Consider the following 23,286-nt stretch of genomic DNA (forward strand, 5'->3'; position numbering starts at 1 on the left):
TCCTTTCACTCTTTTCACTATGTCTAATGCACAATGCCGTCGGTGCGCAGATGCTGGGATCGTGGTCGCCGAATCATGGGGGATTCGAGAGACGACAGAACGGCGATAATAATCGTAATGGACAGAACGATGGGTCCGACAACAGCGCGTTCACTATCGTGAATGGAAGAATATTTACACCTGGCTTAGGTATCATCCTTGCAGTAGGTGGAAGTGTCAAGACGCGCGATTCTCCTGCTGACAAGAACACAAGCCCCAGCCATTTACGCCCATGGGCGGCGACTTCCTTCATATCGCGCTCGATATCTCAGGCGATGGCAAACTCCAAGTGCCGCCACGCAATATCGCCGACCCGCTCACCCAGGTCTTTAACTTTACGCTCTTCCTTACATCTACGGTTACGCAGAAGAACTTCACTATATCGAACATAACGACGTCCACACCGCCACTCGCAGACATACTAGATCAAGAAAGTGGTCAAACAGTCAAGCACATCAACTTCGAATGGCCTGAGTGTTTGGTCGGAGACAACAACGAGGATGAGGGTTCTACTGCGAGGGGGGACTACAACATCAGCATACACCAGAACTATCGACTGAATGGCGTGGACCGATATACCATCTTCAACCTTCCCATCAGCGTCACGAATAGCATTCAGCGTTTCCCTGGTGCCTCACAGCTTACTACGAAACCCGCTCCCGGACCGCTCAGCGCAAATGGTGGACGAATGCCCTGCGCCATGATCGAAAACCCGTTAGTCGACTTCCAAACTCAGGTCAACAGCGTTAATAACCCACCGGGTACGCCTATGCAGGACATTGAGATTGAGACAAGCGGAAGGAGTGACGGTGGTCAAGTTGGAGGAAATGGGGCGGATGACGGATCGGGTGGGAGGGGAAGTGGAAACACCAATGGTAACGGCCAGGGTGGTACGAGTGGGCAAGGCGAGATCGCAGGTCCAGGCGGTAACGCTCAACTGGGAGCGGCTGTGCGGATGTCGGGGGAGCAATTCTCGATACTAATGATTGGCATGTTGGGAGCGGTCGTAGTGATGTGCACCTCAGTTAGTTTGTAGTCGCTAGGTAGTGGTCCACAGCCATAACGACATGATGATACCACGATTCAAATGTGCATGCTTTGTGCCCAGTCAGTAATGAAAGCTGTAATGATGCACAGTCTCACAAACTGCAGTACGAGGCTCGCAGCGGATGTGCTGGGCGGCAGGTTCACGCATTGGAGATTGTAACAACATCTGATGTCCATGACGAATTTGATTGATTCTAGATGTCCGACATTGTGGTGGAACCTATCCAGCTCCTCCGATATATGCCATGATGCCGTAACTCGTTGTCGATCGTATCGCGTTCCCCGGTGGCGACGCGCTTATTTGGCCTCGTCGAAGACGTAGGTGAGGTGGCACTTTCCGCAGTACTGGCGGTTGTGCATGGCGGCCATGAAGACACCGGCACCGCACTCGGCCTGGGGGCACTCGCGGCGGAGGCGCTCGATCTTGCCATCACCGTCGACCTTGTAGTACTTGAGGACCGCTAGCTTGGTCTTCTTGCGCTTGTGCTTGATCTTCTTGGGAGTGGTGTACACCTTCTTCTTGCGCTTCTTGGCTCCACCACGGAGGCGGAGGACCAAGTGGAGGGTGGACTCCTTCTGGATGTTGTAGTCCGAAAGAGTGCGGCCATCCTCGAGCTGCTTTCCGGCGAAGATCAGACGCTGCTGGTCCGGGGGAATGCCCTCCTTGTCTGAGCGGTGTTAGACGCGAAACCGGTAGAGCGGTGTGTCACTACATACCCTGGATCTTGGACTTGACATTGTCAATGGTATCAGAGCTCTCGACCTCGAGAGTGATGGTCTTGCCCGTGACTGGGAGATTGTCAGCCGCTGAGCTCTAGGTGGCGCTTCGCATGCGATCATGGCGATGATGGCGGCGCAGGGTGTGTGCGGGTGGTAACGTACGGGTCTTGACGAAGATCTGCATCTTGAACGCTGAGCCTCTCTTCGAGATGCTTTCCTCACGTAGATGCAAAGGTTGCGGGGAGAAGGCACCAGAGGAATTCGAAAAGTACCAAAATCAATGTGGGCGGCCCCGCGGGCTACCAGGCGCCCCGTGCGTTTCGCAGATGCGCTATCGCCGTCTCAGCCTAGCCTCGCTTCTGGTGCATGGGCGGCTCCGGGTAACCTTGGAACCATGTCGTTGCGGCGGCAACGCCAGATAGAGCTCAATGTTTACCCGACCCGGTAAGGCATTATACATCGTCATATCCTCCTCCGCATTTATCCTCCACTTTGCTACTCATCTCTCGCATCCACATCTCTTTGTTCGTTTCAACTATCGATTGCTGCTTTAGCGACTGCTACTGATCACATCTCTACCAACACACATATACACACGCACAGGCTTCGGCCACACACTTACTTGACGCAGGCTACTGGGAGACTGCATCTGTACTGAGGATTCCATAAGGATACTAACCGCCCGGCGGAGCGCCGCTTGCACTGCGTGAGGTAAGTCGTTATCTCTCAACTCGAGGCTTCCATCTCATCGTGGTCGGGCCATCACATGATATCAGTTGCTAACAACATACCAGTTTCGGACACCACAGGACTATCCCCCTCCTCCAGAACCGACTCCGGACTCCACCTGCATACGAAATGCTGTCCACAAATATGCCAGCCGGCATCCAGCGCCAACGGATTCAGCACCGCCGACAACTTTCGACACCAGCTGTTTTTGACGCACCCACAGTACGAGCACCACCTGCTAAACTACAACGACGCAACCGAAGCGGCATGAGCTTGGATCTACGCGGCCTCAACCTAGACCCCATCCATGCCGCCCGACAAGCCCAACACCAGGACTACACCCAACGACCAGGACCCTTCGACACACCCACCTTCCAGCAGGAGGACAGTACGGTAAGTAATACTAACAATCTAGGACAAATACCACAGCAATCTATGCAAGTAGCGCAGCCGCTAAGACAGCCCCAGCCGGGCCCCCAGGATTCCTTCTTGGCGTCCCCAGTACAGATCTCTCCCATCACACCGCGGACTCCACGACGGACACTCCGTGCGCAGTCTCCCCAGCAGCCTCCCTCATCCCCCTCTAAACCCCCCACCGCACAGCAACTGAAAGAACTCCACGAGCACATACAATCAGTGTATGGCTCAAGTGGACAAGTCTTCATTAACATCCTACCAACCCCCACTGCGACACCGCAAAAGCCAGCGCAACTACCAAGCCATGAGTCGTTTGGCGCAACTCAGCACCCAAGCTTCACTGCTATGGGTGACATCAACCTCGAGCCAACCTCCAGAGCCATGACTTTCGACTTTGACAACCCAGATGCCGACATGGGTTACGAGTCGTCCTCTTACTACACATCCGATGCTTTGTCGCCATCGCCAGTTTCTTCGCCGCAACAGCAGAAAGACATGCACTCTTTCCTAGAGAACATCGAAGAGCACCAAGAGATGATGTTTTCGCACACACCAGCTCTGTTGCCCACACCGCAGACTTCAATGTCGATCAACGGACTCCCCATGGACTCATTCCCCCAGCCTCAGATCTTCAACGACCTTGAGGTTGACGCGAGCTTCGAGTTCACTGGCATCGCACCTGAAGAAGTTGCGCGTTACATCAGCGAGCAAGATACCACAACTGGCAAGTGGACCTGCCTCTACCATGGGTGCGGCAAGGTCTTCGGACGACGAGAAAACATCCGATCGCACGTTCAAACCCATCTTGGCGATCGTCAATACAAGTGCAATGGATGCGGCAAGTGCTTTGTTCGCCAGCATGACCTGAAGCGCCATGCAAAGATCCACTCAGGCAACAAGCCCTACAAGTGCCCATGTGGCGCCGGGTTCGCACGACAAGATGCCCTCACGCGCCACCGTCAGCGTGGTATGTGTGTCGGTGGGTTCCCTGACGCAGTCCGCCGACAAGCCAAGCGTGGCCGACCGAAGAAGAATCGTCCAGACATGGAGCAGCGTGTCGAGAAGGCCAGCAGGTCGCGGGCACTAGCATCGGCAGCACCATCCTCAGCTGGCTCGCCGTACTCAGAAGCTCGATCGCCATCACCACTCGAGGGCTACGAACCTGCTCAATCGCAGGACATGCCCCAGCTTCTGTCTGACTCGCAAAGCTACGATTCCATGAACGCTTCAGCGGATCCCTTCAGGTTAGTTCCTCAACCAAACTTTGTCCAATACAATACTGATACATGTAACAGCTTTGAGGCCTCATCAAGCCCATTCGCAGACGACGCACAATCGAGCTTTGCGTCTGCCAACTACTCAAGCGACGCTGCGTCAATGAACATCCTCCAACAGCTCTCTCAACACTCGCATACGCCTCCTATGTCACCCGCCGACATGCGGCCCGCTTCCGCTGGGTCCGCAAACGGTTCGAGCGCGCCAGTCCAGTCCAGCCCGCTAAAGGCTTCGTCGTCACCATCACGGTCGTCTGTCCAGTCTCATCAATTCACAACACCACCGACATCGCCAATCGAGCCCAAAGACGCTCTCGATGAGTTGTTCGACACCATGCCTGACACCTCATACTCTCAGTTCGACCTTGAGATGAAGGCAATGGGCGATTTCACTTCGTTGGACTCCTCATCCTACGACCTTTTGGACTTCACCGTATAAATATTCTTACTCGACGCGACGACGCCACTGCGAGGCTGTATGATAACTGTTATGGATTACGACGTATAATGACTCGGCGTTTGCGAAATCTCTGGAAGATGGTTCAACGCATTGCTTTCAATTCTTACTTCTGGGCAGGCTCTCCAAGATCTTGACAGGATCTAAGATCATTCTTAGGAAAGGATCATGTTTCGCTTCTGGTTTTTGTTACTATAGGGGCCGCGCGACGTGGGGATCACGCTCCTTTGGCAGGCACAATTGTTATTTCAAAACGGCGTATATGGTTTGGCTATCTCGACGATTGAACGTCAGAACTAGTGCAGTATTTCTGCTAGCGATGCATCGATATGAACGATGAGCGTTTATGTAGCAATGCGACAATGTTGGACGTCTTGTCAATCGACAAATATGATTTCATCTTGAAACATCGCTATCCAGACATAATCTTTACCTGTGATTCCCTGGTCAACCAACGAGCTGACAAAAAGCAAATCATGTATCTGATCTATCGAATTGGGGGTGGTCGTCACAGGAACGCAGAAGCGCTAAGTCGTCACGGCAATTAGTTGACGTCACGACATCTGATCGCGCGCACCCGTGTTCGCGACGCGCCAGCCCCCGATCCCTTTCACCCCAACCTTCCCAATTTTATACAGTTTCAGATCGATACCCTGACGTCGATTCCAGATCGGATTTATTGACGCACCAGCACCTGCCAGCCACTTAAAATGCATCCCGAAGGTGCCGTTCCCCACTGTCTCGATCGTACCTGCAGATCAGGACGACATCTATGATGTAGATGCATGGGTCAGACAAAGCCCCCTATGGTGTGGCATGGGATTCGCTATGCGATTAGGTCGGCGATCCAAAATAGCGATGATGTCGGTGCAGGGGTAGATTTGAGTCTGTGGGCTGTTGCGATGTCAGTATAGATGTAGTGTGCCGTCTTTTGTGTTAGAGACCATTCACATTCATACTCTCAGCGCTACGCCTAGCACCAATCGCACTCTCTTTGAAGCAATGGCTCAGACTACCACCAAAGCGCATACCCTACACTTTTCCTATGACAACGACGATAGCTGTGCTCTGACAGCTCTCATCAATGATGTCCGTTTCCATGTCACTGTCGACCCCAAGGTACTTCAAAAATCCTCTGAAAAGCCTCTCTACTACGAATACCTCGACAAGATCTCTGCGCTTCGCGAAGCCGACGAGCGCGAAGAGGAGCTCGCTGAACAACGAGAAGCAAAAGTGAAGAGCAAGAAGAACAAGAACAAAGACCGACAGGGTTCAGAGGGAAAGGATAGTGGCATCGACGTCACAGCCGACTCTGACGACGAATATGTAGAGGACGACGTCTCAGAAGCAGGAGAAGACGCCGATCAAGACTCCGCGAGCGCAGGCGTTGAACTGCGAAACTGGATCCTCGCCTCCTTCTCCGAAATCACAAACACCTACGCGCCACCGAACCGCGAACCCGAAGAACCCACCCTTTACGAATGGTATCACGGACCGACATACTTCTACACGTTGCAAATCGCCAACGGAGAACTCTCACCAGAACTCTTGGAAACAACATCCGACCTAGAAGCCCAAATCGAAGCCCTCGTCCCCCGCATGAAAGTTCCCAAATACATGCAAGATTACAAGCTCCCCTGGCTCAACGCCAACGACCTAACCGTCGAGTCAGAAGTCAGCATGCCACCTCCCGCACACCCAGGCCAAGTCCTCCATAAAGAGACGAAGGACACATACTTCTTCAAGCCGGTTGTAGCCGACCAACCCGACTCTGTCAAGCGCGAGATACAGATCCTGCGTAAGATCGAGAAACTAGATCTGGATATCAAGTTTCCCCATCTACGCGGATTTGTCGCTCAGGGCAATAGCAAGACTGAAGTCATGGGCTTGTTACTGGAGAATATCGATGCGCCGACGCCGTTGACCAAGTTGCTCAGGTCGTCGGTGGACGAGGAGAAGAGGCGTGTTTGGAGTGAGAAGAGTGCGGCCTATGTGTCGTTGCTTCACGACAACGGTATCATTTGGGGTGATGCGAAAGCAGACAACTTCATGGTCGACGCGAATGACGAGCTGTGGATCATTGATTTCGGGGGCAGCTACACAGAGGGCTGGGTGGATCCTGATATCAGTGAGACGCTTGAGGGAGACGATATGGGGCTTGAGAAGATTCAGGCTGCGCTCGAGGATCCGGAGAAGAACACGGTGGATTTGGGGTTGGTTGATGAGGAAGAAGAGGAGGGAGGAGAGGCGGTAGTGGAGCAGGGGGTGAGTGAGCAGAGTAACAGTAGTAGTGTCAAGGAGACGGCTAGTACGTTGTTTGTTACGGAGAAGTCGGCTGGCGAGGAGGTTACGAGGACAGAGAAAAGGAAGAGGGCTGTGGACGAGGTTGAGAGTGAGGTCGGTGAAGATGGAACTGAGTTTGTGGGTGGAGACGAGGACGAGCATGCGGAGAAGAAGAGGAAGAGCGAAGAGTGATACCCCTATATAGTACTTGCGCATTAATACCATTACCCTTTCGACACAGTCTTGCTTCCATCATCCTCATGTCATTTTGAGTGGTATGCCTGGTCCATTGCATACACCTCTCGTACCATGAGGACAGCCGGGTTGAGTTGGAGTACTTTGTTGTTATTTGATCATGAGTGGAAAGCTACACAATTGCACGCTTGCACCTCGCTTTTCCCAGAGATATTTATACATGGCGTTGTCTTCGAATAGTATTTCCTCAGATACGCATTCCACTTCATCTTCTTACTTCCTGTTTGCCCTCTGCTCCTTATCCGCCGTGGTTTGGCTGATGTCCAGACCGAGACCCCTGCTGTCGAGGTAGACCTTGTTTGCGCTCTGTTGCAGAATCTGTGCGATATTCCTTGCGTTCTCGAACTCTCTGAGATCAACGTAACTCCTGCTCTTCTTGATGGCGTCACCAATCAGCTCGGCGGAGCGGGCCTCACCCTGGGCGCGGACGACGGTGGCTTGCTTCTCCTGGCGGGCTTTGTCGACGACGAAGGCGGCACGTTGGGCCTCTTGCTGTGCGACTTGTTTGGCTTCGACTGCGGCGGTGAACTCGGGGGAGAAGGCGAGGTGCTAAAGATGGTTAGAATATGGCGGGGTAAGGATATGTGGGTTGGAACTTACTGTTAGAGAGACATCGTCGAGCATGATGTTGAACCTCGCTGCTCTTCGGACCAAGTTGTCGCGTACCAGCCTACTGACGTTCTCACGCTGTGTGATGAGCTGGCTGGCATTGAACTGCGCCACGACGCTCTTGAGAACCTCGTTGACGATGGATGGCAGAACACGCTCATCGTAGTCGGTGCCCAATGTCCTGTAGATCTGCGGCAGAGATTCGACTCGCGGTCTTGACAGTACACGGCAGGTTATGTTGACCATCTGCAAGTCCTTGGTGCCGGTGAGGGAGGCGACGTTTCGGGGTTTGGCGCGCACGTCGTAGGTGATGGGTGTCTCGAACCAGGGAATGCGGAAGTGGGTTCCTTCGCTGTAGATTTCCTTCTGGACGCCGCCTACTCGGGTGTACTTGATTGCTCGGTGACCACCGTCGACTGTCGCAAGTCAGCATCATTCGTACTATGGCCATTGGAAGGCCCTTTAAAGAAGACGTACCGTTGAACAGAGCATTGTTCGCCATCCAGATTCCACCACCAACTAGTACCAGACCTCCAAGACCTCCAAAGAGGCCCTTCGGTGGTCCGCCGCCGCCCGCGCCGCCGAATCGAGAGCCGCGTCGTGTGAGCTCATTCTGGATGCGCGCCCAGGCTTCCTTGGGATCCGGTGCAGACATGTTGGCCGTGAGGGTGAGGGTGAGGGGTTGGCGTGGGGTGCGTGAGACGTGTAGGCGGCGACGATGGCGGATGCAGCTCGGTCATGAGGTAGTCGACGATGAGAAAATGGTAGTCGGCCAATCACGACTCCCGACCGCACCGAACCGCCAAGCAACCTCCGCATTGCTGTATCGCGGTGGCTAGACCCCTTTGCGACTATATTTTCGGTCATTTGCGCATCGCTTGAAACATTTCATCAGTGTCGTACCCACAGGTCGAATGTCCTCGCGGGCTTGACGTCTCATCTTAGATGGTGGCTTACCAGAGTTGTCGCAGTATCTCGGCGCATAGACCACCCAATCAATGTCATAGGTAGACCCGTCTTAAGCACAGCTGTCCATAAGCTCCCCCATCTCCATTCGGTTTCGTTCCTGCCCATCTGGCGGCGGTTCTTCTTTTCTTGTGCATTGCCATCGTTTCGTGATACCCGATTGTTTCTTTCACTCTCGATTAATTGACTTGCGACCGTCGCGTGAACCATTGCGACGCAGGTGAAGCTACTATCAGCCAAGCAGGAGGTACGTTGGTTCACTGCTTTAGCTCCAATTCGACAACCCTCTGACAAGATTCCAGATAGATAGACTACGTCCGAGTATAATCGAGCAACCAATTGCACCCCGAGTCGAGCCTCATCGTCAACCCGAGCACCGCATTGCGCCCCTCCAACATGCACATCACACCGCAATCGCTGCGGACCATTGCCTGGTCGACCCTCGCTCTCTCCACAGCGCACGCCCAATATGTCATAGACAACCTCAGCTTTGGCCAGAAAGCTGGCCAACAAATCTCGCCCGATTATACGACAGTCCCTCACTTCGTCATCCAGGGCTCAGACGACTATGTGCCCCAGATTCTTTCCGACAGAATTATCCTCACACCTCCCTACCCTGGAGGCAAGCGTGGTTCGATATGGGCGCAGGACCCCCTACACCACAGCGGCGACTGGACGGCCGAGTTGGACTTCAGAGCGACTGGCATGGAGCGTGGAGGCGGTAACCTGCAGTTGTGGTACATCAAGGACTCGCAAGCGCGGGAGACACCAGCGAGCCTGTACACGGCTCCTAAGTTCGACGGACTGGTACTCGTCATAGATCAGTATGAAGGACACGGCGGCTCTGTTCGCGGTTTCCTGAACGACGGGACCAAGGACATCAGGGCTCACCCTGACCCTGATACATTGGCCTTTGGCAGATGCGATTACGCATACAGGAACCGTGGAGAGCTTACTCCTATCAAATTGCACCACGCAGAGGGTTTCCTAGAGGTCATTGTAGACGGAGAAACCTGCTTCAAGACTAACAAGGTATGCTCTCAAACCCACGCGCTCAGATACACACCACTAACTATCCCTCTAGGTCGATCTCCCTGAAGGCTACTACTTCGGTGTAAGTGCCTCCTCCGCCGAGAACCCCGACTCCTTCGAAGTCCACAAGTTCGTCGTCTCTACCACCAACTCGTACACGCGCGAAGAGCCCAACCTAAGCAAGAAGGACTACATCAACTCCCAGCAACAACACCAACAACAGCAAAACCTCGCTGCCCAACAAGGCCATGAGCAGCAGACACACAAGCAGAACCAAGGGCAGCAGAACTACGGTTCCTCCACCTCCCAGCAAGACATCCCCAAGATGCTCGAAGACGTTCTAGCAGGCAATATCCGCTCGCAACAAGACCAATTCGCCGACCTTCACAACCGCATTCAGATCATCAACAACCGCGTCTATGAAATCCAAGAGACCGTTACACTCATCCACAAGGAGAACATGGAGCGCTGGGAGGAGCTCCATCGCCGCATCGTACCCATGGATGACCGCGCCGCGGCCACAATCCGCAACATGGAAAAGGTTGAGCGCACGACTATGCAGATACTGCGAGACATCGAGAACAAGGATTACAAGGACATGATGCAGCAAATTCATCACGCTTTGGACAGGAACCACGGACACGTCATGTCGAGTTTGCCTGGTATGATGGGTGATGGTAAGTGACAATTCTCAATCCGATGTGTTTTAAGAGGACATTAAAGCTAACTCAATATCACAGTTGTCGGCAGCCACGGACCCAGCCTAATGACCTTCTTTTTCATCGCGGTCGCTGTTCAGATTATGATCACAGGTGCTTATATCGTTTACAAGAAGAGGCGGGGTGGTGCGCCCAAGAAATACTTGTAAACCATTTTCCAGGGGCTTGGTATCAGACCAAGAGACGTGCATACATAGGGGTTGAAGGATGTGTACTATACGCTGTACTTGATAAACCCATTGTTCTCGGTGTGTTGTTTGTTAGCTGGCATGGAATACTACATGGTATTGCTCATTGCGAGAGGACCTGGTGTTCCGTACACGGCATTTGGTTCATGACTTGCGAGGAAAACAAGCAGAAGCACGTACTTTGTACGCAGGTTCATATTCAGACTGTAAATATCTTCTATGCAATTCGTACCCAAATGAAAAACACCATCTATGCAGTAAAGAAAGGAAAGACGTCAAACACCACATGCTCTATGCAGCGTGTCCAAACCATGTATATGCAGCCCACCCTTCATAACAACCAAAGCAAATCCCCCACCCTCCTTGACCTAAGCGCTCATCTTGCGCGGCTCAAGCAACAACTTGCCCTGCGGTCCAGATTTCTCTTGAAACCCTTCTGTCCTCGAAAAGACACGTTGACCGCGTAGCCAAGTCTCCCTCACAACACCCTTGAGCGTCTTGTTTTCATACGGCGAGACCTTGTTGCGGAAGAGCATAGTGTTAGGCTCGACCTGCATTACCGTTAGCTCACAGCCCATCCGTAAATGAAAAGAGGAGAGAAGAGATCGGGAACCACATACCAAGAACTCAGCCTCGTCGTCAAAAACAACAATATCAGCATCAAACCCGACACTGATATCGCCCTTGCTCTTCTCCAGCCCAACCTGCTTCGCCGTATTCCTACAGCACCAGCGTACGATTTCCTCGACGCTGAAGTCGGGATTGCGCTTCGTGCCTTCGGTCCACAGGATAGGTAGACCGAGGCCCACGCTCGAGATGCCGCCCCAAGCGCTGAAGAAATCGCCTTTTCCTTCTGGTCCTTGGATTTCGGTCTTGCTGCTCTCATCCGTTTTCTTAGGTGCTAGATGCGGGGGTAAGAGTTTGATTTCAGGCGTGCAAGGCGAGTGGTCTGAGACGACTGTTTGGATCACGCCATCAGCCGTGTCTTGGAGCAGTTCGTCCCAAAGACCGTCTTGGTTAGATTGGGAGCGGATGGGCGGGCAGCATTTATGTCTTGTGTCGCCTTCCTGGATGCCTTCGGATGCGAGGGCGAGGTAGTGGAAACAGGTTTCTGCTGTGATCTTGATGCCGTCGGCGCGCGCTTTGCGTAGCATGGGAATGGCTTCTATGGCAGAGAGGTGCACGATGTGGAGTTGCAGGTCGGGGGCGAGGTGGGCTAGCGAGAGGATTTCGGCTACGGCGCAGGTTTCGAAGGATGGGGGGCGGGATTGCAGGAATGTGTCGTATGAGGTTAATGGGCCTTTGGGGGCGAGTGGAGGAAGGGATTGTTGTACGTCGTCGCCTACAGAGTCGGTGATGGGTGGGATCATCTCGGCGTGGAACATTAGTGTTGTTGTTGAGTCTTTGAGTTCTAGGAGCGCCTTTTCGATGTCGAGGGATGAGACGGCGGGGAATTCGTCGACCTAGGGAGTGGTTAGTGTCACGTGCTAGGGTGCTGAGGTAAATATGCTCACTCCACTGTCGCACAGGAAACCCTTGAAGCCCCGAACACCCTCCTTGACTAAAGCCTTGAGATCTCCTGAGTTGCCGGGGATGATGCCACCGTAGAAGCCTACATCAACCCAGCACTTTCCCTGTGATGCTTCGCATTTGATCTTGAGGTTCTCGACAGTAGTCGTAGGAGGGATGGCGTTCAAGGGCATGTCAATGACAGTCGTGACACCACCGAACGCTGCAGCCCGAGTACCAGTCCAGAAACCTTCCCACTCAGTCCGACCAGGCTCGTTGAGGTGGACATGGGCATCAACGAGACCAGGTAGCAAGATTTGTGGCGAATAGTCGGTGTATGGTGTACCTTCAGGAAAGTCTGTAGGAGGAAGTACTGAGTGAAAGATGGAAGTGATCTTTCCTGTGAGGTTTGATACGACGATGGTAGCCTCAGTCAACCGACCAGCAACAACTGCTCTTGATGAGGCAAGAACTGTGATGGCTTGAATGGGTTGCTCGTGGGAGACAGGTGGAGGGGTAGTTGCGTGGGGTGCCATGATGCCAAGTTGGAAATTTAATCGACCGTGAGAAGACGAGGACAAGAAAAGAGTGCGCAAAGAAGTCTGAAAGTGCTCAGCTCCGTGCTAACAGCAAGAGCTATATACAGCAACAAGCCCCGAACTCGGCAAACGCGGGGAAGAAGGTGGGCGTCTCCGGGTGAGCTGCAGATAAGCGTTGATAAGGCACGTTTGGTGTTGCGCCTAACGAATGTCAAAGAGGAATGTAGTTTGTGTCTTGCTGAAATTTGACGAAGCAGTACTTTCAAACAGAGAAGACGTTTGTGAGAAGAGATGCGCTCAGTAAGTCGTTATCAAAAACGCCAAAACCTGGGGTACAGGCCCTTATCTACCCGTTGGTATGGGCCAGCCCAAAGATCCTCTCGGGGCATTGTAGCCAGAATCTGGGTCAGCTAACATGGCGTCAGGGGACTGTGGAGCATCGGCGAACCCTGGAATACACGTTGCTCGATTCTATCGAGTAACTAGGGTGGAGGTAGTCTATCGCGGCCGCCTTAGCCATGCATATCGACCCTGTCTCCCGTTGGCCGATTTAGTGTAGATACGAGGCTATTCGCCCTGGTACTGTGTGCTACTCCAAGATCGAGCATGCGAGATTTTGGCTGTCTAGGTTGGGCGCGCATCATGAGCTGTTTCTCCGTCATCAGTGCTCGAAGGTTGATTCCCCGAAGATTGGGTAGAGCGTTGGAATCGGTAAACTTCCTAAACGTGTTGCTGCACGTTGTGGATGGTGTTGGGGGACGTGCATGTGTTACTGATAAGCAGCTGCAAGGGTATCGCTGCACGCGATAGGCGCACAGTAGATCGCGCGATTAGAGCCCTCAGACTAGCGCAGGGTCAACGGCGGAGCGTCATACTTCTAGAATCTCAGACCCAGGGCCTCTGTGATATTCTATTCACTGCTTTCTTTACGGTTTGCGTAAATATTGAAGTTGGAAACACACTCTTCCAAGATGGTCGTGAAACGCTCGTTGGTATAGAAGGTGCGAGTTCGAAGATATCGGAGTAAGGCCCGATTCCATCGGAGAAGCTAAGCATATGTCAGCCAGCGTAACTCCCAATACGACCTTCCCATTACTCGATAGAAATCGAGTAAAGGAAATACGATGCGCCGAAGACTGAGGCGAGCCGCAGACTAGACCCATGCGAACGGACTGACTGTTCGGGGCTGGCCGACAGCCATATCATCAACCGAGAACCCGAACGCGCCCGGGTCATGCTGGTGCCATTCTTCTACCTACCTCGTCCCAGCAAGCGCGACTTCACTTGGACATTTTACTGAGACTCTGAAATGCGAGGATGTGTATAGATATGAAGAGACGGCCATATTATGGTTTCGGGGGTTTCCGATGTTCTGTCATGATGTGATCGTCGGTCGAAGTCGTCTATTGCAAGCGGCGAACTACGGCACTGAAGCCCTGTCCTCAGGGTAACTATCGAGTAACGAAAACTCGACGCCTCTCGGATTCTGGAATTTTCAGTAGCGCGCCAACACGACGGACGTCGCAAAGACGATAGCTACTCTCGACTCGCTCTGGCGGCCGGCAGGCTCTGCAGGCACGATGGGCCGAACTGCCTCTACATTGGCTGCATGCGCCTACGGCAGCTCAGTGTAGCGGTAAAGACCTTGCAGCTGCGCTTCAACGCCGAAGACAAGTTTTGCTTACGTTTGCCCGGGTCATTGAAGGCGTGTTGCTCAGCATGGTACGCAAAGGTCCTAGCCGGCATGTCAAACGGGCTGCTGCGTCCGACAGCGGCTCGGTGGTCAGCGTCGACAGGCATGACTGCATGTCTGACGCTTACTTGTTCGTCTGTGAATGGTGTCTGTAATATTTATGCAATGGTTGCCGCATTCAGAACGACCAGGCAAATGGGAAGATCAGCTCAAAGCGCTTCAACGAATATTGGTAAGCTGGGATTGTTTGTCATATGAGAGAGGGCCAGCAACACCTGTAGCTTCTTTGAGAGTTTCGTTGGTTGAACATGCCTGACGACCCCGTCCCCAAACAGCGTAGCAGCTAACGATGTACACCCAACCTCACTTCTTCAGCGTCGACTGCTTCTTCTGCGGAAACGAGGATGACTTTGAAACTTTGTTAGCTGCCAACAGAGTTCGTGAGTTGTAAAGACTGGCTTGGAGTCCATATGCTGCAGCCGTCTCTCGTCTAAGGTCCAGATAAGTGTAGGCGTCTGGTTTGTAGTAAATGGTCCTGCCGACGTTGATGAGACCCATGGTCTCAAGCTCATGGAGTACTCGCAGTACATCGTCAGCGTCCAGGAAGTCCTTTGTGTAGACACAGACTATGAAAGGTATCTCGTCAGTACTTGTGCACTACCTGTTGTACGCCAAACTTACTTAGTCGCTCGTCCTTGCCGTCGTCTGTGGCCACCTTGCAGGTACAGCCAAGTCGATTATCGATCACATTCGCGACAACTTGCTTCCAGACCCGAGCAACTTCCACAGCTTTGGGGAACAACATCCACTAACACCAGTCAGTGATTTGAAGAAGTGAATGATCGGGCAGCTAATGGAACTTACCTTTCCGGACAGAACATGCGTGTCCTTTGCAAGGTCCGAGATCCGTTCTTGTAGAGCTTTGCTCTCTTGGAGGAGCTGTTTAGTAACCATGCCCCTAGGCCCCTTCGCGCCTTCATTCTGGATGTCGCGGCGGGTCTGGAGCGACTGTTGGAGTAACTCCGTGCCATGCGATGTAAAGTCTTGAACGCGCGGCGAAGGTGACTTGTCGCGAGGATTGCGATACGGATTAGCAGCCCAGATCCAGGGACATGTAGAGATGGAGGTTGTGTATGGAGGAAGTCGCCTGACAAAGTCATCAACAGGCTCGCCTAGCTGCCACGCATCATCCTGTCCTTCCAAAGGATTGAACAATTCAAGTTTCGAGGCTGACACAGGTGAGGGCTCTCGCTTTCGCTTGCCTTGTCTTGCCAATCGCTCCTGCTCCATAGCTTGGCGATCGAGACCCGACATGTCGAAGGTATTAGCCTTTACCGCAGGTTGCTTGTCTGACACAGCTCCATCTGATGGTGGTGCTAGTGTTCTTGCAGCAGCCGCGATTGTGTTTAGGTCTTTGGCATGTGCGCGCCAGAAAGGTCCGGTCTTGAAGCTTTCACACTTTTTTGATTGGTGTTGTTTTTCATCCTCGTCACCTAAACCCACCGTCAGTCACTTCTCATGGGATTAGCTTGAGGTGTCCAAACTTACCATAGAAACTGCTATCATCTGAGATCCACCCTTCTCCGGACACAGTATCCTCCTCCGCCATCGTCCGCACTGTGATTACTATCGCAGGTCATGCCCTGCCCAGGTGAGGTTTGAGCGATGTGGAGAATGTTTGCTCGACTTGACGCGATATGACGAGCGATGGTTACACGGATGGGGAAGGAACGAGGGACGGCGGACAAGGGTATCCCTGCAGCCCAAACGCGCCCGCGACCACTATACGCGAACGCGTCGGCCGACTCTTTCACCCCCAGCATCCGCGTCCTCACAACATTTACCTCCAAATCCAATCGCATGACTTCCGAGATGCCGCATTCAGTTACGCCAGATTCAACGCCCGCCGAGGAGTCTTCAACGGCAATGTCCCAGTCGGATGCTATCAAACCCGAGCCGGAGACGCAAGATGTTGCAATGGAAGACGCACCCACAGCCGCCGCGGTAGAGAAGCCCAAGGTAAACCTCGAGGAGCTCTTCGACGATGAAGACTCAGATGAGGAGTTTCCTTCGAGCGCGCCAGCACCTACGTCGCAGGAGGATGCCTCGCAACCCGCACCAATGTACGCCCCATCTACCGACATAATGCGTTCATAACACTTGCTGACACAGATACAGCAAGATCACGTCGAAATCCTCCTTCTCCGACCCAGACGTCATGCGCGCATTCTACCAACGCTTGTTCCCCTTCCGTCCCCTCTTCCAATGGCTCAACCATTCCGCAACACCCAGCAACGACTTTGCACACCGCGAATTCGCCTTCACCCTACCCAACGATGCATACCTACGATACCAATCTTTCCCAACAGCCGATCTTCTGCGGAAGCAATGCATAAACATGCTGCCCTCACGTTTCGAAATCGGTCCCATGTACAGCACAAACCCGAGAGATAGGAAAACACTGCGGAAAGCGAGCTCGTTCCGCCCGTTGATGAAAGAGCTGGTCTTTGATATCGATATGACGGATTACGACGACATTAGAACATGTTGCACGGGTGCAAGCATCTGTCTCAAGTGCTGGGGCTTCATCACAATGGCCATCAAGACCATCGATGTCGCTCTACGGGAAGACTTTGGCTTCAAACATATCCTCTGGGTGTATTCCGGTCGTCGAGGAGCCCACGCCTGGGTCTGCGACAAACGAGCCCGGGAAATGGACGACCAAAAGCGCCGCTCCGTAGCCGGCTATCTCGAACTACTCAAAGGAGGAGACCAGGGCGGCAAGAAGGTCAACGTGCGACGACCTCTACATCCTCATCTCGAGCGCAGTCTGGCTATCCTGAAAGAGCACTTCCAGACCTCCATCCTCGCTGAACAAGATCCCTGGGCCGCAGAAGAAAAGTCCGCGCACCTCCTCGACCTCATCCCAGACCCCACACTCAGAGCAGCACTAAAGAAGAAATGGGATTCTGCGCCCTCCCGTCCCAGCGCATCGAAATGGGCCGACATTGACGCGTTAGCCAAAGCTGGCGCCTTGTCAAAGACGCCCAAAGACCTTCTCGAAGCCAAGCAAGACATCATCCTAGAATACACATACCCCCGTCTCGATGCCGAAGTCTCCAAGAAACTCAACCATTTGCTCAAGTCGCCATTCGTAATTCACCCCGGAACAGGACGTGTCTGTGTTCCAATCGACACGAGGACCGTGGAGAATTTCGATCCGTTGAGCGTACCAACAGTCACACAGTTACTCCAGGAGATCGACGATTGGTCAGGCGAAGAAACAGATAAGAAGATACAGGATTGGGAGAAGACGAGCTTGAAGCCGTACGTAGACTACTTCCGACGGTTTGTCGCGGGCTTAGTGGATGAGGACAAACCAGCGTTGAAGAGGGAGAGGGAGGAGGGCGCCGATGCCATGGAATTCTGATGATATACCGTTCACCAAGAACATGAGGGCATGTAGGGCGCCTGGCGTTGGGGAAAGAAAGATTGAAATATGTACGATGCATCTCGACGTTCTCAATATCTACCCACTACCATACTCACTCCACGATTCCACACCCCACATCATACCTTTCATACCTTAACCAAGATTACCCAATGAACATACATTCCCCTCCATAGTACAATACGGCATCTGAATCGGCTCCGCCCCAATCCCCTTGGCCACCAACCTCTCTCTCATCTCACTCAACCGGGGTGCCGCATCAATCTGACTCCTGTTCTGACCCATCTCGTCCTTGGCACCCGACCATAGTACTTCCGCAGCCGCCGCAGCACGGGGCCAGATCATCCTATCGACATTGACAGGATCGGTTTGCTCGGCCCACATATGCGCTTCGCCGCCGATGACGAGATGCTGGTTCTCGGCAGGGACGCCGTGTAACGGGTCGTACGAGTAGATTAGTCGCCAGTTGTGGAAGGGGGCGCAGTAGTCTTGGTAGGGGTAGTAATTCGCGCTGACGGAGGGGTAGAAGTTTAGCCATTGGCCTTTGCCGCAGTCGAGGTACTGTTGGGTGGTTGTCAGTACACGCAAACTGTCGCCTGGAAGAGGCGATGGAAGAGTAGAGGAGGAATTTCAACTTACCCAGTAGTTGTAGTTCCCAACTATGGCTTTATGTCCCTTTGACACAATCTGTGCAACTGCTTCGTCGCTCTGCCACGACTGCACGAGTACATCAGGGCCAAGTGTTAGGTTCCATTCCAGCAGCATCTCTTCCCACACCACAGGTGTAAGTCCCATGGCGCGTACCTGGTCGTGGTTCCGGTCGACAAATTTCTGCATGAGCGGTTGCAGAACCGCCGAATCGTTGCTCTTGACTGTGTCATCAAACAAATACGCGTTCTTGTTTACCTCATCGCCACCAGTGTGGAAGTACGCCGAGTACGGAGACACTCTCGGTAGTACATCATCGAAGAGCTTCTCTAGGAAATCGTAGACAGCGGGCGAGTTCAGTTTCAATGTGCCAGAGGGTGGAGAGGCGGCGTATGTGTTCCAGTCTGGCTGGATGCCAAACGCAGCTATTAGCTCTGGCATACTGTAGTGGATGCTTGAGGTGTGACCTGGCATGTCGATTTCGGTGATCATTTCCACGCCTTGGATCGCGGCGTAGCGTTGTATCATCGCGAAGTCGTCGACGGTGAGGACTAGATCGGGTCGGTATGCTCCCTTTGCGGATAGTTCGGGCATAGAGGGTATTTCCAAGGGCCAGGACTGGCTGTCTGTTACGTGCAGGTGGAATTTGTTCATCTTGTTGTAGGCAGCAGCGTCGATTTGCCGTTTGATGTCGGCTGTGGAAAAGTAATTACGCGACACATCAAGGTTGATACCGCGGTGTTGGAACTTCGGACTGTCGGTGATTTGAACAGGTGCCAAGGGTGTGTATACATGCTGCTGATCGGAGTGTGCGTAGAAGAGTTGAGAGAATGTTGTCAAGCCTCTTGCTATCCCTACGCTGGTGTTTGCGCTGATGCTTGCAACCCCCTCTTTTGTCAAGGTTAGACTATAGGATTCGTCAACCTCCCCAGCAAGTGGCTTGGTAACATTAGGGCCGGCGGATTTGAGCACTTTGACGTCGACGCGAGAGATGTATGACGTATTCGACTGGCTTGGAGACGGCTCATCCCAGTCTCTAGGGTGAAACTTCCAAGGGTAAAAGTTGGTTTGGAAGAGTGTTGCCCATGTAGAATTGATAGCGTACACAACGATGTCGTCGCTGGTGATGCCTTTCCCGGTGACTGTTTCGGACTTTTCGCTAGGTACCGGTCCTGTGTATTGCGTGCGCAATTTCAGGTCGCTGCTGTCCTGTGCGTGTGGAGCTTGGTTAGAATTGAAACCGAAGAGAAAAGGGATCTGATCCGTGATTGAGCCTACATTTCTTGCGCCAGGTTCATACCAATAGAACGGTACATCTTTTGCGATGAATAGAACAGTATTGCCGTATTCATGTGAGACAGGTACAGGCCAAATGGCTGCTACTGAGGATATGAGAAGAGATAAGGTGGTACATGTAAGAGGCTTCATGTTGCAAAAAGACCGATCAAGATGGGAAGAATCAAAAGATCGTTGAACAGGAGAGAAGAGACGGGTGGATTACGATCTATGTATAATAGCGAAGACTGGCGCAAGTAATTATACCTATGTAGGCCCGATCCGGATGCTCCGAATGGTTTCTCGAAGCGTAAGCTCCTGCGGTATTCCCGGCAGTTGCAACGATTGATAATATATCGATGCCAGTAGAGTATATAGACTTGGTCTGAGATAAGCAAGTAGTAACCTTGTGGTAGTATCGCGGTCCTTGACTGGAGAGTTCGACAAATGCGAGCTAACCCTGAAGTGGGGCAAACCGTGGGATCGAGCAAAAGGTACGATGACGTGCGGGCGTTCAGCTGTCAGCCTCTTCTTCATCGAAACTTTATCAGCTCCGACTTGAGCTCCAAGCTGCTGTAATGTGCCACCTGAGCCACGCCCTCCACATCGCATGATCTTCTGGGGTTGTCCGCGGGTTGATGATGACGGGAAGATGCAGCCGACTCGGCAAATTGGGCGATCAGCGACAAGATGACAGGAGGTATACGCGTCGCATGTTTTCCCGCAAGCAAGTAGCTGAATCTTCGCCAGTCACGAACATACCGTCTCCTGCTTTGTATGCCGTCCATTATGACAACAGCATGGTGGTCAGAACCCCAAGTCTTCCAGAATTCGTCCGAGCGGCCACGATGCTCCCACCATCCCCACATGGTCCAGCTATCTCGATCGCTCTTCCCCGCTTTTGCAGGGCATCAGGGATGCGCATGAGCGCACGACAGCTACGCGAGCCCTTAGCATTGCTCCCTTTACGTCGAAAATTGCGAGCCTTGCGGCACTGGGGCTTTCAGATGTCAAGCCGAGGTGTCCCAAGAGCACACGACGCTCTGATTGCACCACGACGGGAGGCAGCAAGCTCGTGTGCTATGAAGAAAGTTTAGCATTGCGGCGCCAATGCTCTTCACGTCTCCAGGCAGCTGTCAAAACTCGGCTTTCTTGTCGATCCGAGAACTTTAGGGTAGGTCGATTACCCGCCGGTAGTCCACTCGGCGTTCATAGCGCATTCTCTTCCATGTGAATGCCACCATATATGCGGTGCTAATACCCTGCGAAGCGCCATCCGTCTTAGACGCATAGTCGCGAATCGCGACCGAGCTCACGGACATGACGAACTATTTCTCGACTCCCTATCTCCTCGGCGCCGCAGTTGTCCTGTACATCGGCTACAGGCTCATCCAGCAGATCAACACCGATGCGCGAATCCGCAAGCTGGGCGCTCGAGCGCCAGTCCGAAAGACATACTTCCCGTATGGCGTTGACATGGCATACGAAGTTGTCACCCATGCTCTGAAAGACAAGTCGTACGAGCTATGGGTTGCCATGTTCAACAAGTGGTGCGGCCCAGGGCGATACACAATTGAGGCTGGTGTTGGCGAGCGCGTGGTTCTGACCGCAGACCCCGAGAACATCAAGGCTATTCTTGCGACACAATTCAAGGACTACGGCAAGGGAGAGCAGTTCAGGAAAGACTGGCACACCTTCTTGGGCAACGGTACGTATACCAGAGCGTGGGGTCCTAGGGCAACTACGCCGCATCAGACCAAATGAATGGACGGTTACTGACTTTCGCATAGGTATCTTCACTACCGACGGGCAACTATGGCACAACTCACGCCAGCTGATCCGACCGCAATTCGTCAAGGACCGCCTCAGCGACATCGACATCTTCGAACAGCACACCCAGATCCTCATGTCCAAGATCGCCGAGAGTGAGGAGATTGATACGCTTGATATGATGTTCAGGTACACATTGGATGCTGCTACACATTTCCTCCTGGGCAAGAGTGTGGGCAGTCTGGACGAGCCACAAACGGTCTTCGCGGACGCGTTCTACAACGCTCAGCGTATACAGAGCTTTGTGTCTAAGATCGGGTACGTAAAATTACTCCAGCACATCAAGCTTGTCACTAACACCACATAGACCTTTAAACTGGCTTATCCCTCGCAAATACCTGGGCTTCTACGACTCGATTAAGATCATCAACGACTTCGTCAACCCCTTCATCGACCGAGCCCTCGCGCTCTCCCCAGAAGAACTCGAGAAGAAGACAAACCACGACGAAGGCTACACGTTCCTCCACGCGATCGCAGGATACACACGCGACCGAGACATGCTCCGCGACCAGCTCGTCTCCGTCCTCCTAGCAGGCCGCGACACAACCGCGTGCACCCTAACCTGGGTAATCTACCACCTATCCATCGATCCGACCATACTCGCCAAGCTACGCCAGGAGATCCTCCAGACAGTCGGCCCAGAGCGCCAGCCCACCTACGAAGACCTGAAGAACATGAAATACCTCCAACATATCCTGAACGAAACCCTCCGTCTCTACCCGGTCGTCCCATATAACATCCGCCTCGCCCTCAAAGACACCACGCTTCCCGTAGGTGGCGGACCCGACGGCACGCAACCCATCGGCATCCTCGCCGGTACACCAATTGGGTACTCAACGCTCGTCATGCAGCGCCGCGAAGACTTGTACCCACCCACGTCTGCTTCCTTCCCTCCGCCCTCGGTCTTCGCGCCTGATCGATGGGACAACTGGAACCCGAAGACGTGGACATATGTGCCATTCAATGGCGGACCTAGGATCTGTATTGGCCAGCAGTTTGCGCTTACCGAGATGGGGTATACGCTTGTCAGATTGTTCCAGAGGTTTCAGACGGTGGAGAACAAGATGGGTGGGGCGGATCCGGGGATGCATGCGGATATTGTGTTGCAGCCGGCTAAGGAGATTAAGGTCGTCTTCAGATAGGGTGAGGGTGTGGATGGGGAATTAGGTGCAGGAAGCATTGAAGGTTGACGATGTATGAGCGCTCGCGTTTCTTCGATTTACATGTCGCTCTCTTGCTCTGCTCAGTCTGCTTAGCTTAGTGCTTTGCGATGTACTGTCGCTGTCTAGTATACCCGTCAAGATACACCACCCTACTGTTAATTCCATGAAGTCTTCTGGACATACCTGCATTCATCCTTTAGCTTTCTATCAGCATCACGTCGTCTTATCGTGAAGCAAACATGGCATCTTTCAATATCACAAGAGCTCAACATCATAAGTCTCTGGAAAACATTGTATAGTACCAATCCTCATTGTCTAATTAACAAGTCGTATCAAAAACGCCTGGGTATCTTATCATACACTTTCCGAACAGCAACAGTAGAGGAAACGAAAGAAAAGAAACGGGCTCATCGTGACTCGTAAGAAATGAGCGAAGCAGAGAC

The 23,286-nt window shown here is 52.9% G+C and overlaps 10 protein-coding genes across 10 annotated transcripts; 6 read left to right on the top strand and 4 right to left on the bottom strand.

Annotated features, from left to right (window-relative positions):
• Positions 1–271: 271 nt before the first annotated feature.
• On the top strand, positions 272–1,075 carry J4E84_008719 (uncharacterized protein; the record flags this gene model as incomplete). Its single annotated transcript, XM_049391289.1, has 1 exon — positions 272–1,075. The coding sequence occupies one exon, from the start codon at positions 272–274 to the stop codon at positions 1,073–1,075; it is 804 nt and encodes a 267-aa protein (XP_049240991.1).
• A 1,159-nt stretch (positions 1,076–2,234) lies between these two features.
• J4E84_008720 (uncharacterized protein) lies at positions 2,235–4,665 on the top strand (the record flags this gene model as incomplete). The annotated part of the gene is made up of 4 exons (XM_049391290.1): positions 2,235–2,330; positions 2,498–2,517; positions 2,601–4,196; positions 4,248–4,665. 4 exons carry the CDS (start codon positions 2,235–2,237, stop codon positions 4,663–4,665), a joined length of 2,130 nt encoding a protein of 709 aa, XP_049240992.1.
• A 1,020-nt stretch (positions 4,666–5,685) lies between these two features.
• On the top strand, positions 5,686–7,158 carry J4E84_008721 (uncharacterized protein; the record flags this gene model as incomplete). Its single annotated transcript, XM_049391291.1, has 1 exon — positions 5,686–7,158. One exon carries the CDS (start codon positions 5,686–5,688, stop codon positions 7,156–7,158), a length of 1,473 nt encoding a protein of 490 aa, XP_049240993.1.
• A 276-nt stretch (positions 7,159–7,434) lies between these two features.
• On the bottom strand, positions 7,435–8,485 carry PHB2 (Prohibitin-2, subunit of the prohibitin complex (Phb1p-Phb2p); the record flags this gene model as incomplete). Its single annotated transcript, XM_049391292.1, has 3 exons — positions 7,435–7,770; positions 7,822–8,246; positions 8,308–8,485. The coding sequence occupies 3 exons, from the start codon at positions 8,483–8,485 to the stop codon at positions 7,435–7,437; spliced, it is 939 nt and encodes a 312-aa protein (XP_049240994.1).
• A 707-nt stretch (positions 8,486–9,192) lies between these two features.
• J4E84_008723 (uncharacterized protein) lies at positions 9,193–10,696 on the top strand (the record flags this gene model as incomplete). Its single annotated transcript, XM_049391293.1, has 3 exons — positions 9,193–9,828; positions 9,881–10,505; positions 10,569–10,696. 3 exons carry the CDS (start codon positions 9,193–9,195, stop codon positions 10,694–10,696), a joined length of 1,389 nt encoding a protein of 462 aa, XP_049240995.1.
• A 407-nt stretch (positions 10,697–11,103) lies between these two features.
• On the bottom strand, positions 11,104–12,780 carry J4E84_008724 (uncharacterized protein; the record flags this gene model as incomplete). The annotated part of the gene is made up of 3 exons (XM_049391294.1): positions 11,104–11,286; positions 11,356–12,198; positions 12,250–12,780. 3 exons carry the CDS (start codon positions 12,778–12,780, stop codon positions 11,104–11,106), a joined length of 1,557 nt encoding a protein of 518 aa, XP_049240996.1.
• Positions 12,781–14,839: 2,059 nt separating this feature from the next.
• On the bottom strand, positions 14,840–15,790 carry J4E84_008725 (uncharacterized protein; the record flags this gene model as incomplete). Its single annotated transcript, XM_049391295.1, has 3 exons — positions 14,840–15,102; positions 15,158–15,191; positions 15,341–15,790. The coding sequence occupies 3 exons, from the start codon at positions 15,788–15,790 to the stop codon at positions 14,840–14,842; spliced, it is 747 nt and encodes a 248-aa protein (XP_049240997.1).
• Positions 15,791–16,336: 546 nt separating this feature from the next.
• On the top strand, positions 16,337–17,906 carry J4E84_008726 (uncharacterized protein; the record flags this gene model as incomplete). Its single annotated transcript, XM_049391296.1, has 2 exons — positions 16,337–16,599; positions 16,655–17,906. 2 exons carry the CDS (start codon positions 16,337–16,339, stop codon positions 17,904–17,906), a joined length of 1,515 nt encoding a protein of 504 aa, XP_049240998.1.
• A 156-nt stretch (positions 17,907–18,062) lies between these two features.
• On the bottom strand, positions 18,063–20,003 carry J4E84_008727 (uncharacterized protein; the record flags this gene model as incomplete). Its single annotated transcript, XM_049391297.1, has 2 exons — positions 18,063–18,488; positions 18,567–20,003. 2 exons carry the CDS (start codon positions 20,001–20,003, stop codon positions 18,063–18,065), a joined length of 1,863 nt encoding a protein of 620 aa, XP_049240999.1.
• Positions 20,004–21,170: 1,167 nt separating this feature from the next.
• J4E84_008728 (uncharacterized protein) lies at positions 21,171–22,822 on the top strand (the record flags this gene model as incomplete). Its single annotated transcript, XM_049391298.1, has 3 exons — positions 21,171–21,558; positions 21,641–21,938; positions 21,988–22,822. 3 exons carry the CDS (start codon positions 21,171–21,173, stop codon positions 22,820–22,822), a joined length of 1,521 nt encoding a protein of 506 aa, XP_049241000.1.
• Positions 22,823–23,286: the final 464 nt, after the last annotated feature.

Source organism: Alternaria hordeiaustralica (genome assembly GCF_023758085.1).
Source record: "Alternaria hordeiaustralica strain BMP 2776 chromosome Unknown scaffold_23, whole genome shotgun sequence".
In the NCBI taxonomy this organism is placed as follows: domain Eukaryota; kingdom Fungi; phylum Ascomycota; class Dothideomycetes; order Pleosporales; family Pleosporaceae; genus Alternaria; species Alternaria hordeiaustralica.